At 36.6% G+C, this 11,878-nt stretch overlaps 1 protein-coding gene across 2 annotated transcripts in view; it reads right to left on the bottom strand.

Annotated features, from left to right (window-relative positions):
- Positions 1-11,878, bottom strand: part of slc45a4a (solute carrier family 45 member 4a) — a 50,051-nt gene that overhangs the window by 10,600 nt on the left and 27,573 nt on the right. For both annotated transcript variants that reach the window (XM_007564886.2, XM_016677931.1), the window contains exon 4: positions 1,362-1,550. In XM_007564886.2, coding sequence (XP_007564948.1) covers positions 1,362-1,550 — 189 coding nt within the window. The remainder of the gene's footprint in view (positions 1-1,361; positions 1,551-11,878) is intronic.

The raw sequence follows: 11,878 nt of genomic DNA, 5'->3' as shown, positions 1-11,878 counted from the left end.
ACACACACACACACACACACACACACACACACACACACACACACACACACACACACACACACACACGACCACAATCCTGGACAGGTTACTACGGGTTTTCCCACGTCACCTGCTGCTTTTCACACATTTATATTTATTTACAACCACATACACACATACTCTCCCTCTCTTTTGGCAGTCATTTCTCACACAGGGTTACTGGTTTTTCCCATGCCAACTCTGCTGATACGGCTCTTTCACAATCAGACTCAGTTTCTTGCCCCCCTGTTCCCTGCTTTGACCTAAATGGCAACTTTCAGAAAAGAATAAAAGGCAGTAGATCTAAATAGATCTACTGGGTGGAAACGTAAATAAATGTGTGGACACACAGACTTAAAGTTTCTGCACCAATAAGGTGAAGGACAAAAGGATAAAAAGGTTTTTAAGAGAAAACTAATTTCTATGAGAAACTGAGACATGTTTGAGCTTGATTTAAACTGTAAGTGAGAACAAGACTTTCAATAGATAACAGGAAGGCAAAAGGGAGCAATATGAAGAATTTGGAAATATTGGTGCTCTTCTGAAAATATCAGAATTAACTATTGTAAATGTTGTTACCATCTCTGCTTATGAAAAGATACAATAAAGAATTATTTGCTGCTATTTGGATAAAGTTACTATTTAATTAATTAACTTTTTACTTCAGTCACCACAAAAAGTACCCTTGATTTGGGCAATAAAACTTAATTTTAGGACTCTGGAAAACATTAAACTTTTTTCTATTGATCATTAGAATATCTAATGAATGCTTCACAACCATTGCTGATAAATCGTATTATAATAAAATGTGCAAAAAGTAAGTTTAAAAATGCCAGTCTAATAATAACAATTGCCATGTTTAATTACTATTATTATTATGTTTAGATTTTTACCCATTTCTCTGATTTTTCATCAAAATAAATTAAAAAAAACAATTCAGAACAAAAACCTGCAAAAAAAACTGTAATAAAATCAGCTGGTTACATTTTAAAAAATATTTTTTATTCATTTTTTATACTATATATTTTTGATCATTAAAATGTTTTTTTTGGGATCATGCAGTTTGAATTTCCTTAATTTTTAACACTTTTTTTGTAATCAAATAAATAAAGCATTTGAAAAAAAGAACAAAAGTTTCCTAAAACAAGACTGCTGACTTTCTAGGGCACATATGACAAATAGTAAATGATCTTCAAAAGTGAAAACATTAATATCAAAATCAACTGCTCATTTAACTTTAAAACACATTTATTTTTTTAGGTTTTTTTTTTTTTTAGCATCCTTTAAGAAAAAAACATATATTTTAAGAGAATTCCTCCGTTTTACAACAACGGTGTGCTCACCTATCAACGACCCGTTCAGAAACAGCGCCACTCCGATCAGGGCTCCTATGCAGAGGGCCAGGATGAACGGCCTCCTCCGGCCCCAGCGCAGAGTGCAGCGGTCGCTGGCCGAGCCGATCAGCGGCGTGAACATGAGGCCCAGAACCGGGCTGAGAAACCAGGTCAGGCTGTAGTACTGCTCCGGAAGACCTGCAGACGGACAAGCAGACAACGGTTGGTTTTGTTTTCCTGCTTTGACCAGCAGGGGGCAGAAGGCGCTTTTTGTAAGAAATAAGTGTTGAGGTTTACATTTTAAAACCAAAGAATACAAATAAACCAAATAAATCTAACAATTTAACACCAGATGTGACAAGATGAAAGTGCTTATTCACTGGATGTTATATGGAAACATTCACAGCAGGAAAATCAGTCAGTAACTCAGTTTAGGAATAAAACTTATACAGTTTGATATATTTCAAGAGTTTATTTCTGTTCTATCCATCTCCATCTACAAGACATTATTATGAACTCAGCTGCAACTTTACTGCTCTGCATCCCAACTCTGGGATTTTAAATTTCCTTTGAAATGCAAAAACCATTCTCATCTGAAAGCAGTCGTTTTAAAAAAATAAAAAATTATATGTATTTTTTATTTTTTTTTAACCACAAATGTATGCCATGACTATCAAAATAAAGTTAAAAAAAAAAAAAACTTAGGACAAACGTATGACACTGTGTGATTAATCTGCTTATCAAGATGCACTTGATTGGCTACAATTTTTAGTGACATGAATAGCAACATATTTGTTTCTGTTTTGTTAACCTTAGTAACATTTTCAGATGAGGCAAAGGCGGAGGATTCATTCCAGACTGAATTATCACAATGAGGGCAAATGACTCAACAAGTCCCAGTAGGATTTTTAAACTCCATCATTAAAAATACATCTGAAAAATGTTTTTGTTGTTTTTTTCTCAACCATTACAAATGCAGCCTTTGAAAGAAAGGCATTAAATTGTTACTTGATTCTGTATATTTTAACATTTTGTGTATTTTGACTTTGCTTGCTTTTTGTTCCATTTCCTTTAGCTGAATGCCCATAAAATATTAAATAAAAACACAGTGTTTTAGCAACATCAGTGTGATTTCCAATGAGCGATTTGCTGAAAATCTGAAAATGGTATTGATCAATAATTCTTTTAAAGTTTATTTTATTATTTTTTTTTCTTATTTTTTGTCACTTATTCTCAGTACAATACTTGACTACTTTAACTAAAAACTTAACATTCAGATTGTGAGTCAGATTGTTGTTGTTAACTTTTTTAAATTTCTTATAAGAACATGCTGCACAAGATGCTGCCATGTTCAGGTGAAAAACAACCAAATTACAAAGATCAACTTTAGGAGACGTTCGCAAAGTCTGGAGAAGCTTTAATAAGATGAATGTTGATTGTGTAAAATTCCCAAAGGAAAAGGAGAGTAAATTAAATCTGACCTTATTTGTCATCAGCTCAGATTATTAATATGCTCTAACTTCCCAGCGTCAATGTTAGGCTTTCAAACGTATGGAAAGACAAACATGCTGTCAATGCCTCTGAATATCAGCAAAGAAACATTTCTGCTACTTCCTAAGCCCTCATCTATCAGTGGTGGTGATTGAAGGAGTTATTTTGGAAGACAAGGACGAGTGATGTTATTTAAAAAGACGAGATCTGCAAGTTAAACAAACTCATTTATTATAATTTGGTTTAGTTTGTGTGTTAATACTTTTTTTTAAAACACATGTAACTGAAATGGAAAATTAGATTTGTCAGTAGAGCTTCCTTTTTGCTTTGGGTTATATTTTGAAAATTTCTGAGGGTTTTATACTTCTGCTTTTCTAGCTTCTTGTGGCAGCTTGCTGTGTCGCAGTGCTAATGCGATCTTATACGTATTGGGGAGAGCAATTTTAGGTTTAGATCCAGCTGTGCCAGTTTTACCTCATTCCTCGAGACACGAAAACGGTGTCAAACTCGTTTTTGTTTTGGGCCAAATCAAGATCATTAATGCTCTTAAAGGGCCAGTTGCACCAGAATGCATTGATAAAACCTGATCACGAACTGGTAAAATATCAATGAATTCTTATAATGAAATATTATTGAACATCTTTTTAGTCCCTCCAGGATTTTATGATTCTTTTTGTGATTTTGTTTTTTGCAATAAAAATCAAAGTGTTTGGAAATATTTGTGATATTTGTGCTTATTTATGTCGGTAAATGCGACTTTTATTACTCGCTGTATAGATCATGGACTATAATCTGACATATATTACAGCTGAGGCAGCTGTTTAGCACAAGTAAGAAAGTTTTTAACATTTTTGAGAAAAATCTGCAACAAACTCCCAATTATTAGTGCAATTTGTTGATTTTGAGTGAATTTCCACAATAATTCTCAAGAAACTGGAGGGACTGATTGATATCATTTGTCAGTAAACAGATAAAAACTGCACTGATTTGAGTGACAACATAATATTTAAGCAAATTTAGAGTTTGGTCTAGAATCTATAGGGCCGCATTAAAAGCTGTGGCGGGCCGGATTTGGTTTGACACGTGATCTAGATTAAAGATAGATTTTAGCTGCCATTTTCTTAAACTACCAGAAGGAGGAGCTGCAACCCTGAAGGCCTTCCATTTTCTGAGATAAATCATCTAACAGTAGCTTATTAAAGCCACGGTGTCACATTTAAGAAGCTAGTATTCCTAAGCATTAAGATGCACATAAAATAAAACAGTTTTGCATTTACAGTCCTGCACAGACAGCCAGAATCATGCAGTAGAGAGACATTTGCCCTAATTTAAGATAACACAGGTCATGTTCCCATTGTCCTTTACAAATGTTGACCTCTGCCTTTGCAAACTGGACTCAACCTCTGCCGCTTGTAGTGACACAGTCCTGGGAACTCTGTCACCACAGAGTCTCCATCACCTAATAAGGCCGCGCCATTTACAAAGTGTTTCCTGTCGAGGGGCTTTTTTAGACTTTTTATCTCCAGGTTTGTTTCTGTATTTAACTTAAAAATACACACAACACACACATCAACAAAATCAGCGATCCCATAAAAGTATGGGACAAAACAACAGATAAGAATCGGTTTGTCAACATCAAAACAGGAAACAGTTTCTAGTAAACAGTTCCCACACAATACAAAAAAAACAAAACAAAAAAAAAACAGACAAAATGTAGTAAATAAAGACATGTCTCTGTTCCCAACAAGTAGAAAACTCAGTTCCCACACAGTTCTGGTACTGTATGTGCAAACACACACGTGCACGAGGAACAATAGTGAGAGTATCAAAACGCAGGAAGTATTTTAGAAAAAGAAACAAGTGCAAAAAAAAAAGAAAAAAAACCCAGAGGCCCAGGAGGAAACGGAGAGAAGGAGTGTGAGAAAGGACTGACATCAAACGGTGCAGAAAAGGGAGGGTGGAGAGAGTCAGGATGAAGGTGAGAAGAGGAGGAAATGCGAAAGACGGAGTCGGAAGAATGGAGAGTCTGAATGAAACAGTTTATATGATTCACTGATTGTGAGAAAAACAACAACTGCCTCCTCTATCATCAAGCCCTTTTTTTATTATGCACATTTCCTCCATGAACACAGCAAAAATAATGGTGCAGCTGTTGGAGTACAAAGTGACCATTTATCAGCATCTGCACAGGTTCTATGTGTTTTTCTTCACGTCTGTCCAACACTACAGAAAACAAAACAAAAAAAACTAACAACTTCCATTTGTTTTCAAATTGTAGAAAGAGTGTTGTTTCTTTTAGTTGGAGTAGAGATTAGAGTACCACATTAATTTACTTGTATACAAAGGACGTAGCATTAACAACTTAGCTCATGCAAGTTATTTTGCATGCATAAACCAGAAGGATGAAAACACACACACACACACACACACACACACACACACACATTGATAACAGTTGGTCATATTGTTGAACACGTGCGCAGACGTCGCTGTGGGCCGAGACAGCCACACATCTTACATGTTTTGTTATTTGAGCGCAGCTTCTTCTGTTGTGTATCGTCTCATATTGTGAATTAAGTTCATTCAAAATTAACTGGAACAAACACTACAACAATTTATTTATTTTTTTCCCCCAATATTTTCAGAAGATGCTGATAACGTTCGCTTAATCAAACTTTCTGCTTCATGTGTGACCTGCAGGTCACAACTCAGTTTAGTCTGGGTGTAAATATAAAACACTGGTCAGTGGCCAAAAAAAATTGTCTGAGGTTTTAGGGTCATTCTGATGTGCAGCATCCAGAAATCACATTGGTTTTGCGCAATTAGGACAACTTTCTGAACTAAGCTACACATTAGTTTGGGATGCAGACATGATGACTGATTGTTGTCGGACTCTGATGAGAGATAACTCTGCTGTTGCTGAGCAGATGAGGTGGTCAAAGAAATGGAAGTTCATGCCCTTAATTTTGCACAATGAAGACGTAATGTTCAATTTAAACCCTTATCAGGGTTTATTACTCAATTTACAGAAATCAAAGTTTGTATCATTTAATTAATACAGTTAGAAAACAATTTTTTGTCCTCCTAAAAGCTTTTTTGGATGAGAAACAAACAGAAACAAACTGATAATCTCACAAAAATGTCATCAATTTAGTCAGAAGATTGGATTCTCTGAATCAAATCAGAATAAAAACTTGACCTGATTGAGAAAAATGGATGTCATTTTTGGATCCAGCGGTGCAAAATTAGCCCTAATTCAGTTGAAAAAACAGACAACATCCAAAAAAAAAGATTACATTAAAAAAAAAAAGATATCAGCCTCTGATTTAAGCAAAACTGATCCTGACAAGCCAGTTGAAAACTACAATATTTTTCTGATCAGTAAACACACCACAAGAGAGCGAAATGTAAGGCTGGAGACGATTACAACTGAAAACAAATGATTCCCAGTTAATTACTGATGACAGCTGTCAATTATCTCTGCAGGTCAACAGATTAAGGGTGAAACATCTCGACATTTCTGTCACTTTGATTCTGCGTTTGCAGGGAGAGACGGACTGGAGTTCATGAGCGAATGCGTTCAGTTTCAGGACATTTTGATTCAGAGAATGACCAGGAAAGAAACTGAGTTATTGATTCATCAGAAAAGCAAACTGGGAGGAAGAAACAGCAAAACAAAAATAGGGAGTTCGTATGTGCTCATCATCATCATCAGCATCAGCATCACCTCTACTGTGAACATCTAAGAAAACTCATTAGATGAGAGGCTTGACTTTTATTTGAAAAGGAGCTAAATATGTATTTATGGTCATTTTAATTAAATGGTGAGCAAATTATAATTATGCATCAAGAAGGAAGCATGTAATTTCTCATCCCTCAAGCTTGTCTGGATCAGAAAACTCTCCCTCCTCCGAGCAGGAATCCCCACCATCAAACTCAAATTCAACAATCTCTCCTTCTTTCCTTTGTCTCCTCGTTTTCTTCCCTACTTTAGCCTCTTCCCTTCCTGTCCATTCTCCCATAAACACAAAACAATCCCTTCATATCCTGCGCTGGCGTGAGAAAACTTCAGGGAAAATGACAGCCGTGCCGAAAAGAGCCAGAGAAATGGTGTGAAAGGGAGAGTGGGTCAGAGTTCGAGATGGGAGAAAGTGGGCAGGAAGGAAGGAGGAAAGTGAGAAAGAGAGGCGGAGAGGACAAGAAAAAAAAAGGAAGCAGGTGTAATTTTTTGAATAAACACAATGTGAACAGACGGAGTAATAGGGCAATAAAATATTGATATTGACGTGTTGTTAGCATCTGAAATGAACGGAGAAGCCATATTCTTGGTGCTTAAAATTAAAACCAAGCCCAATTAGAGACGGGTAACATCTTAATATTTATTGTAAACACAATTAGACATTTATAATTCAAAATCTCGCTGAACGTTGTTTAGCTGCATTATTTGATATTAATCTGTAATAAATTCAGTGACAGAAGCAGTAATATCATGATGATGATCAGAACTACCGTTGGTATATTTGTGAACACTGCAAAACCACAAAATCTTATAAATATTTTTGGTCTCTAGTGCAAATACAAGCACACTTGAAATAACACAAAACCAACTTGGAAAAGTAGCTTTCAGCTTATTTAAAGTAAATAATTCCCTAATATTGATGAAAAAGTTTTAGTTCCACACTCGGATTATTTCCCTTATAACAGGGAAAATGGTCTGGAAATAATGAGGGAAATAATCTGCCAGAGTTACTAATATCTTTTAATCATCATCAAGGAACGATCGTTTTAAAACAAGCTCCTGCATCTAGCAGAAATGTTACTTTTAAGTTAGTTTTATCTCATTTAAAGTGTAGGAACAAAATAAAAACACTTTGTAACATTTTGTGCTTTTGCAGTGTAGAAATAAACTCACATGCAAAAAGTTTTATGTTAAGCTGAGGTAAAATGAAGATAAGGGTTAGGTCAATATTTTACAGCTTTTAAACTAATGTTTTGATTTACAGCTCTGTTTAGCTTTAGACCTTTAAAAAAAAAAAAAAAAAAAGATAGTTCAGATTATCTTAACAACATTTCTCCTGGATACAAAGTTTTCAAACAGAGCTTCCTGTTCCAGCGGAGGGAAGTCAGAGCGGAGCTCAAAGTGGAGTCGTTGCTTCGACGCATCAAAAGGAGTCGGTTCAGGTGGGAAAACTGGGATCCCCCCAAAATTAGCTGGAGAGTGTAACTGGGTCAAAGCTTCCTTCTCGCATCCTAGTCGTGGATAAGTGAGAATGGATGGGTTCGGGTCTGAATGCTGTAATAGTGCTTCTTTTCTAAAAGTAAACTGACATTTGGCACAGCTGTGGTAAAAAAAAAAAAAAAAAAAAAGAGCATATATTTAAATGTTTTTCTGCATCAACTCAAAAACCTTTTAAAGAGGATATATACACGGAAACACTCCCAATCATTTGGAAGAAATTTCAGATAAATAGTGGCAAAGGAAACACTTTGCAAGTTGGATTTTACAATCCAACTGAACATGACGACAACATTTTGTTTTTGTTTACCATATGCTGATTGGATTGTTTCACAAATTAGATTAACTCAGTGTTTGCTTTATTCCCAGCTTGGTAGATGGAACCGCTGCACAGGATCTTTCCTACCAACAGCCAACACGATCTTCAATAACTCTTTGAAGAATCTGAATTAATGAGTTACAACAACATTTCATTTCCCTTTGGGATTAATAAAGTCTTTTTTCATTTGATTTTGAATTTGAGAACCAGCCCCTTGTTCCAGGCCATTTGCTTCACACAGACGGATCTGGACATTTGGCTATTCGCAAACAATTTCTTCCAGGTTTTAGTTTTAGATTTTTCCGTTTGGCACTAGATTAGTGCCGCAAAGTTTAACTGTAAATTGCCGTTTCTACAAACAACCATCCAACATTTCGAAGAGAGACGTGACGAGCCAAACAAGATGGCTGCTAACGCAATATCTGGAAGCGCAGCGTGAACATCTCCGTTCACATCCTCATCAACCTTTAATGTTGTATTTTCCCATAACTCCCCTTTTATTTTTTGTATGTATTTATTTTTTTTATATATGTATAAACTTCTGTTTTTTATTGTCCAATGAGAATACAAATGATTTTTAAGGCAAACCACAAAAACATCTTCCTCGTTTCATCTTGGATTTCAATTTAGAAGTTACATTATTTTCAGCTTCATCTGTGGATAAATGAATAATTATTCCAAGTTTGAATCCAAGCTCATTGAACTGTTTCTACAAGAGAGCAGAGACACTTTATAGGCCTCGTAAATATTGAGCTCACAGCTCAAAGCACAGCATCGTTCATCCCGGTAAAATCTTGTGATGTAATGGCACAAAAAAAAAAAACTGCTAAAAGCAAATTCAACCAACATTTATGATGTCAGGGATTATAAAGTGCAAAAAAGAAAATGAGACCAAAGGAGAGGAGAGGAGTGAGTCATAGCACTTCCCAGCAGTAAGAGACGGCCATCAATCATGCATTGGGCAAACACACAGTCTCTCTTTTTGCAGAAACACTTTGCGTAAATGAAGACAAATATAACCAGCAGCCAAGGCTGTCATTACAGAAGTGCGTTACAGAGCAAACCGCTGCATCAATATTTGAATTAATGCTGAAAGAGGAACAGAAAAAAAATGCATCACAAGCTAAGAGTTTCTGTTCACCAAGCGAGCTTAGAGATACTAGAGAAACTGCGTTAATAGTTGTCCACTGGGAAAGGAGCTGACATTACAAACTAATGTTCATATCACCGTGCAAAGGTGCTAAATCCTCCCCCTCCTCCTGCCCCCTGTTCTCTTGCCATAAGGTGGCATTCAGATTGGGTGAAGCCAGCTGGTATGCACGCACACACAGCTGCTTCCAGTCAGCAGACTTATGTAACAGCACTGCAGTAAACTAGCTGCCTCCTGCTGAGACACACAGACGAATACGGGAAGAGAATCGACCACGGCAAAACGTTTCAAAATGTCCGCATGGATTTCTTCTGCACGTTAAAACACACATATATTGAGTTACTTTTTCATATTTAATGCCTGAGCGTATGTGACGAGCAGCAGGGTTGCTGGTTTCTGGCTGCGACTGACCTACCACCAACAGGAAGCTGCAGCCTTCCAACGAAGGGATCGATGAGGCCAATAGACACAGATCAGTCGGCGGTCTTATGTAACTATGCACACTGCAGGTCACGCAATTAACAACGGACACTTCTGTGTAAATTATAAATGTCAGACATCTTGGCAGAGCTGAACTCTGGGTGGTATTTTTTCAGGGTCGGAACAAAACAGACTTCATTTCACTGGGATGGATTTGTGACTGTAAGGCATTTTCAAAGTGCAGAACAGGTAGGAAAAAAGCTCAAATGCGTCTTGTGAGGATCCTGTTTACTTCATTTATAAATCTGCAGAATAGGGACTCGACTGTGATGGACAATGATCTTAGTGTTTCTCCAGTTTACAGTCTTCACGAAACAAATTCCACTTTGTTCTGAAAATACTCCAACTTTCTTTGGGTCAAATTCTTACTAAAATTCTCCCAATTCATGGAGCGCCAATTCCAGTGTGTTGGCCTCACAGCTTGAAGCTGCTGGTAGCTTAATTTGTTTAAGTTTTCCTTTTAGGCAAAATTAAAAAAAATAAAATAGAACAACAGAGTATATAGATAAATGATCTTACAAGTTTTGAGTCACTTCTCGTAAATATACAATCACATAAAAGCAAAAATACAATTAAAAATCGTAAGTGACAAGAATATAAGTCTTATCGGAAATGGTAAAAAGTAAAAAATGTTTACAAATGTTACATTAGGAAGGAAAAACACATGTTCCAATCAAGTATTTCAGAGAACATAGCAGGAAAATCATAACATTTCACATAAGTTCAGCTTTTATTAATGTAAAAAGACTCAAACAGAAAAAATCTCCAGTCAACTTAGACAGGCTGTTACAAACAGAGCAAACAAAGCCTTGTTTCTGTTTACTCATGTGACTTTCACAGACATTTCTATTCATTTTTAATCACTTGGACTGCAGCCACATTCAGTGAAACAAATAACTGAATATTGTTTATTCCTGGGTTGGTGGGTTTTCTCCTTCTATTCGACATTGGATTCACTGGCATGTTTTTATTTCTAAGGCATTACTAAGAATACTTCCTCCCTGCTTGATTTCCCTTTATTCAACAGGAGCCTACGGGGCTGAATCACCTGCGCTCACAGGACTTATTTTTATTGAGCGTTCCTGGAGTCTGCACCGACTCCAGTAAAAGAAAAGGCTTTTCATTTCGCAGCACCACCGGCTTCAGCGTGAAATTAATTTGAAAGAGCTGGTCTCTTTTTGTTCTTTCAAGGGTTTTATAAGTGGTTTAGCAGTAACAAAGTCTGCTGTTCAAATTGGTGGTTTTTATTTATTGTGGTTTTTGTAACCAGCTGTTTCACTATATTGCTGTCAGGAAACTCTTGCAAAAGAGATTTTTCACTGCTGCTGGCGTTCTGACTAAAACTAGGAGGATAGCGCTCATCACTCCAGTCTCTACACTGTAGATCAGAGAATAGACTTTAAAATATGTTAGTTTATAAATCAATGAACGGCTTAGCACCACAATACATTAAAGATCTTCTGGTTCCGGTCTGCTCTTCAACCCCAGAACCAAACAAGGAGAAGCAGTATTCAGCGTCTATGCACCACAAATCTGGAACAAACTTCCAGAAAACTGCAAAACTGCTGAAATACTGACTTCATTAAATTACAGACTGTAAACCCAGCTGTTTGGAGTTGCCTTTGAAGCATAATCGATTAATGGTGCGTTCACTCCAAAAGCGTTACGCACATCAAAAACGGTTCCAATGCTTCAAGTTCGGCACGTGTGAACTTTGAATGCAGACTCTTGACATTTTGCTCGACATCTAGCGTTTCGCGCGTCTGATTTACACTCAAAGTCTATGTGGAGGGCGTCGAGGGCGCTCTCGATGCTTCAAATGCTCAAAATGCTCCCAACGGTTCAAATTT

This window comes from Poecilia formosa, unplaced genomic scaffold (assembly GCF_000485575.1).
Source record: "Poecilia formosa unplaced genomic scaffold, Poecilia_formosa-5.1.2 Scaffold169, whole genome shotgun sequence".
NCBI lineage: Eukaryota > Metazoa > Chordata > Actinopteri > Cyprinodontiformes > Poeciliidae > Poecilia > Poecilia formosa.
Note: the sequence above shows the minus strand (reverse complement) of the source record. Positions and strands in the feature narration are given on the sequence as shown.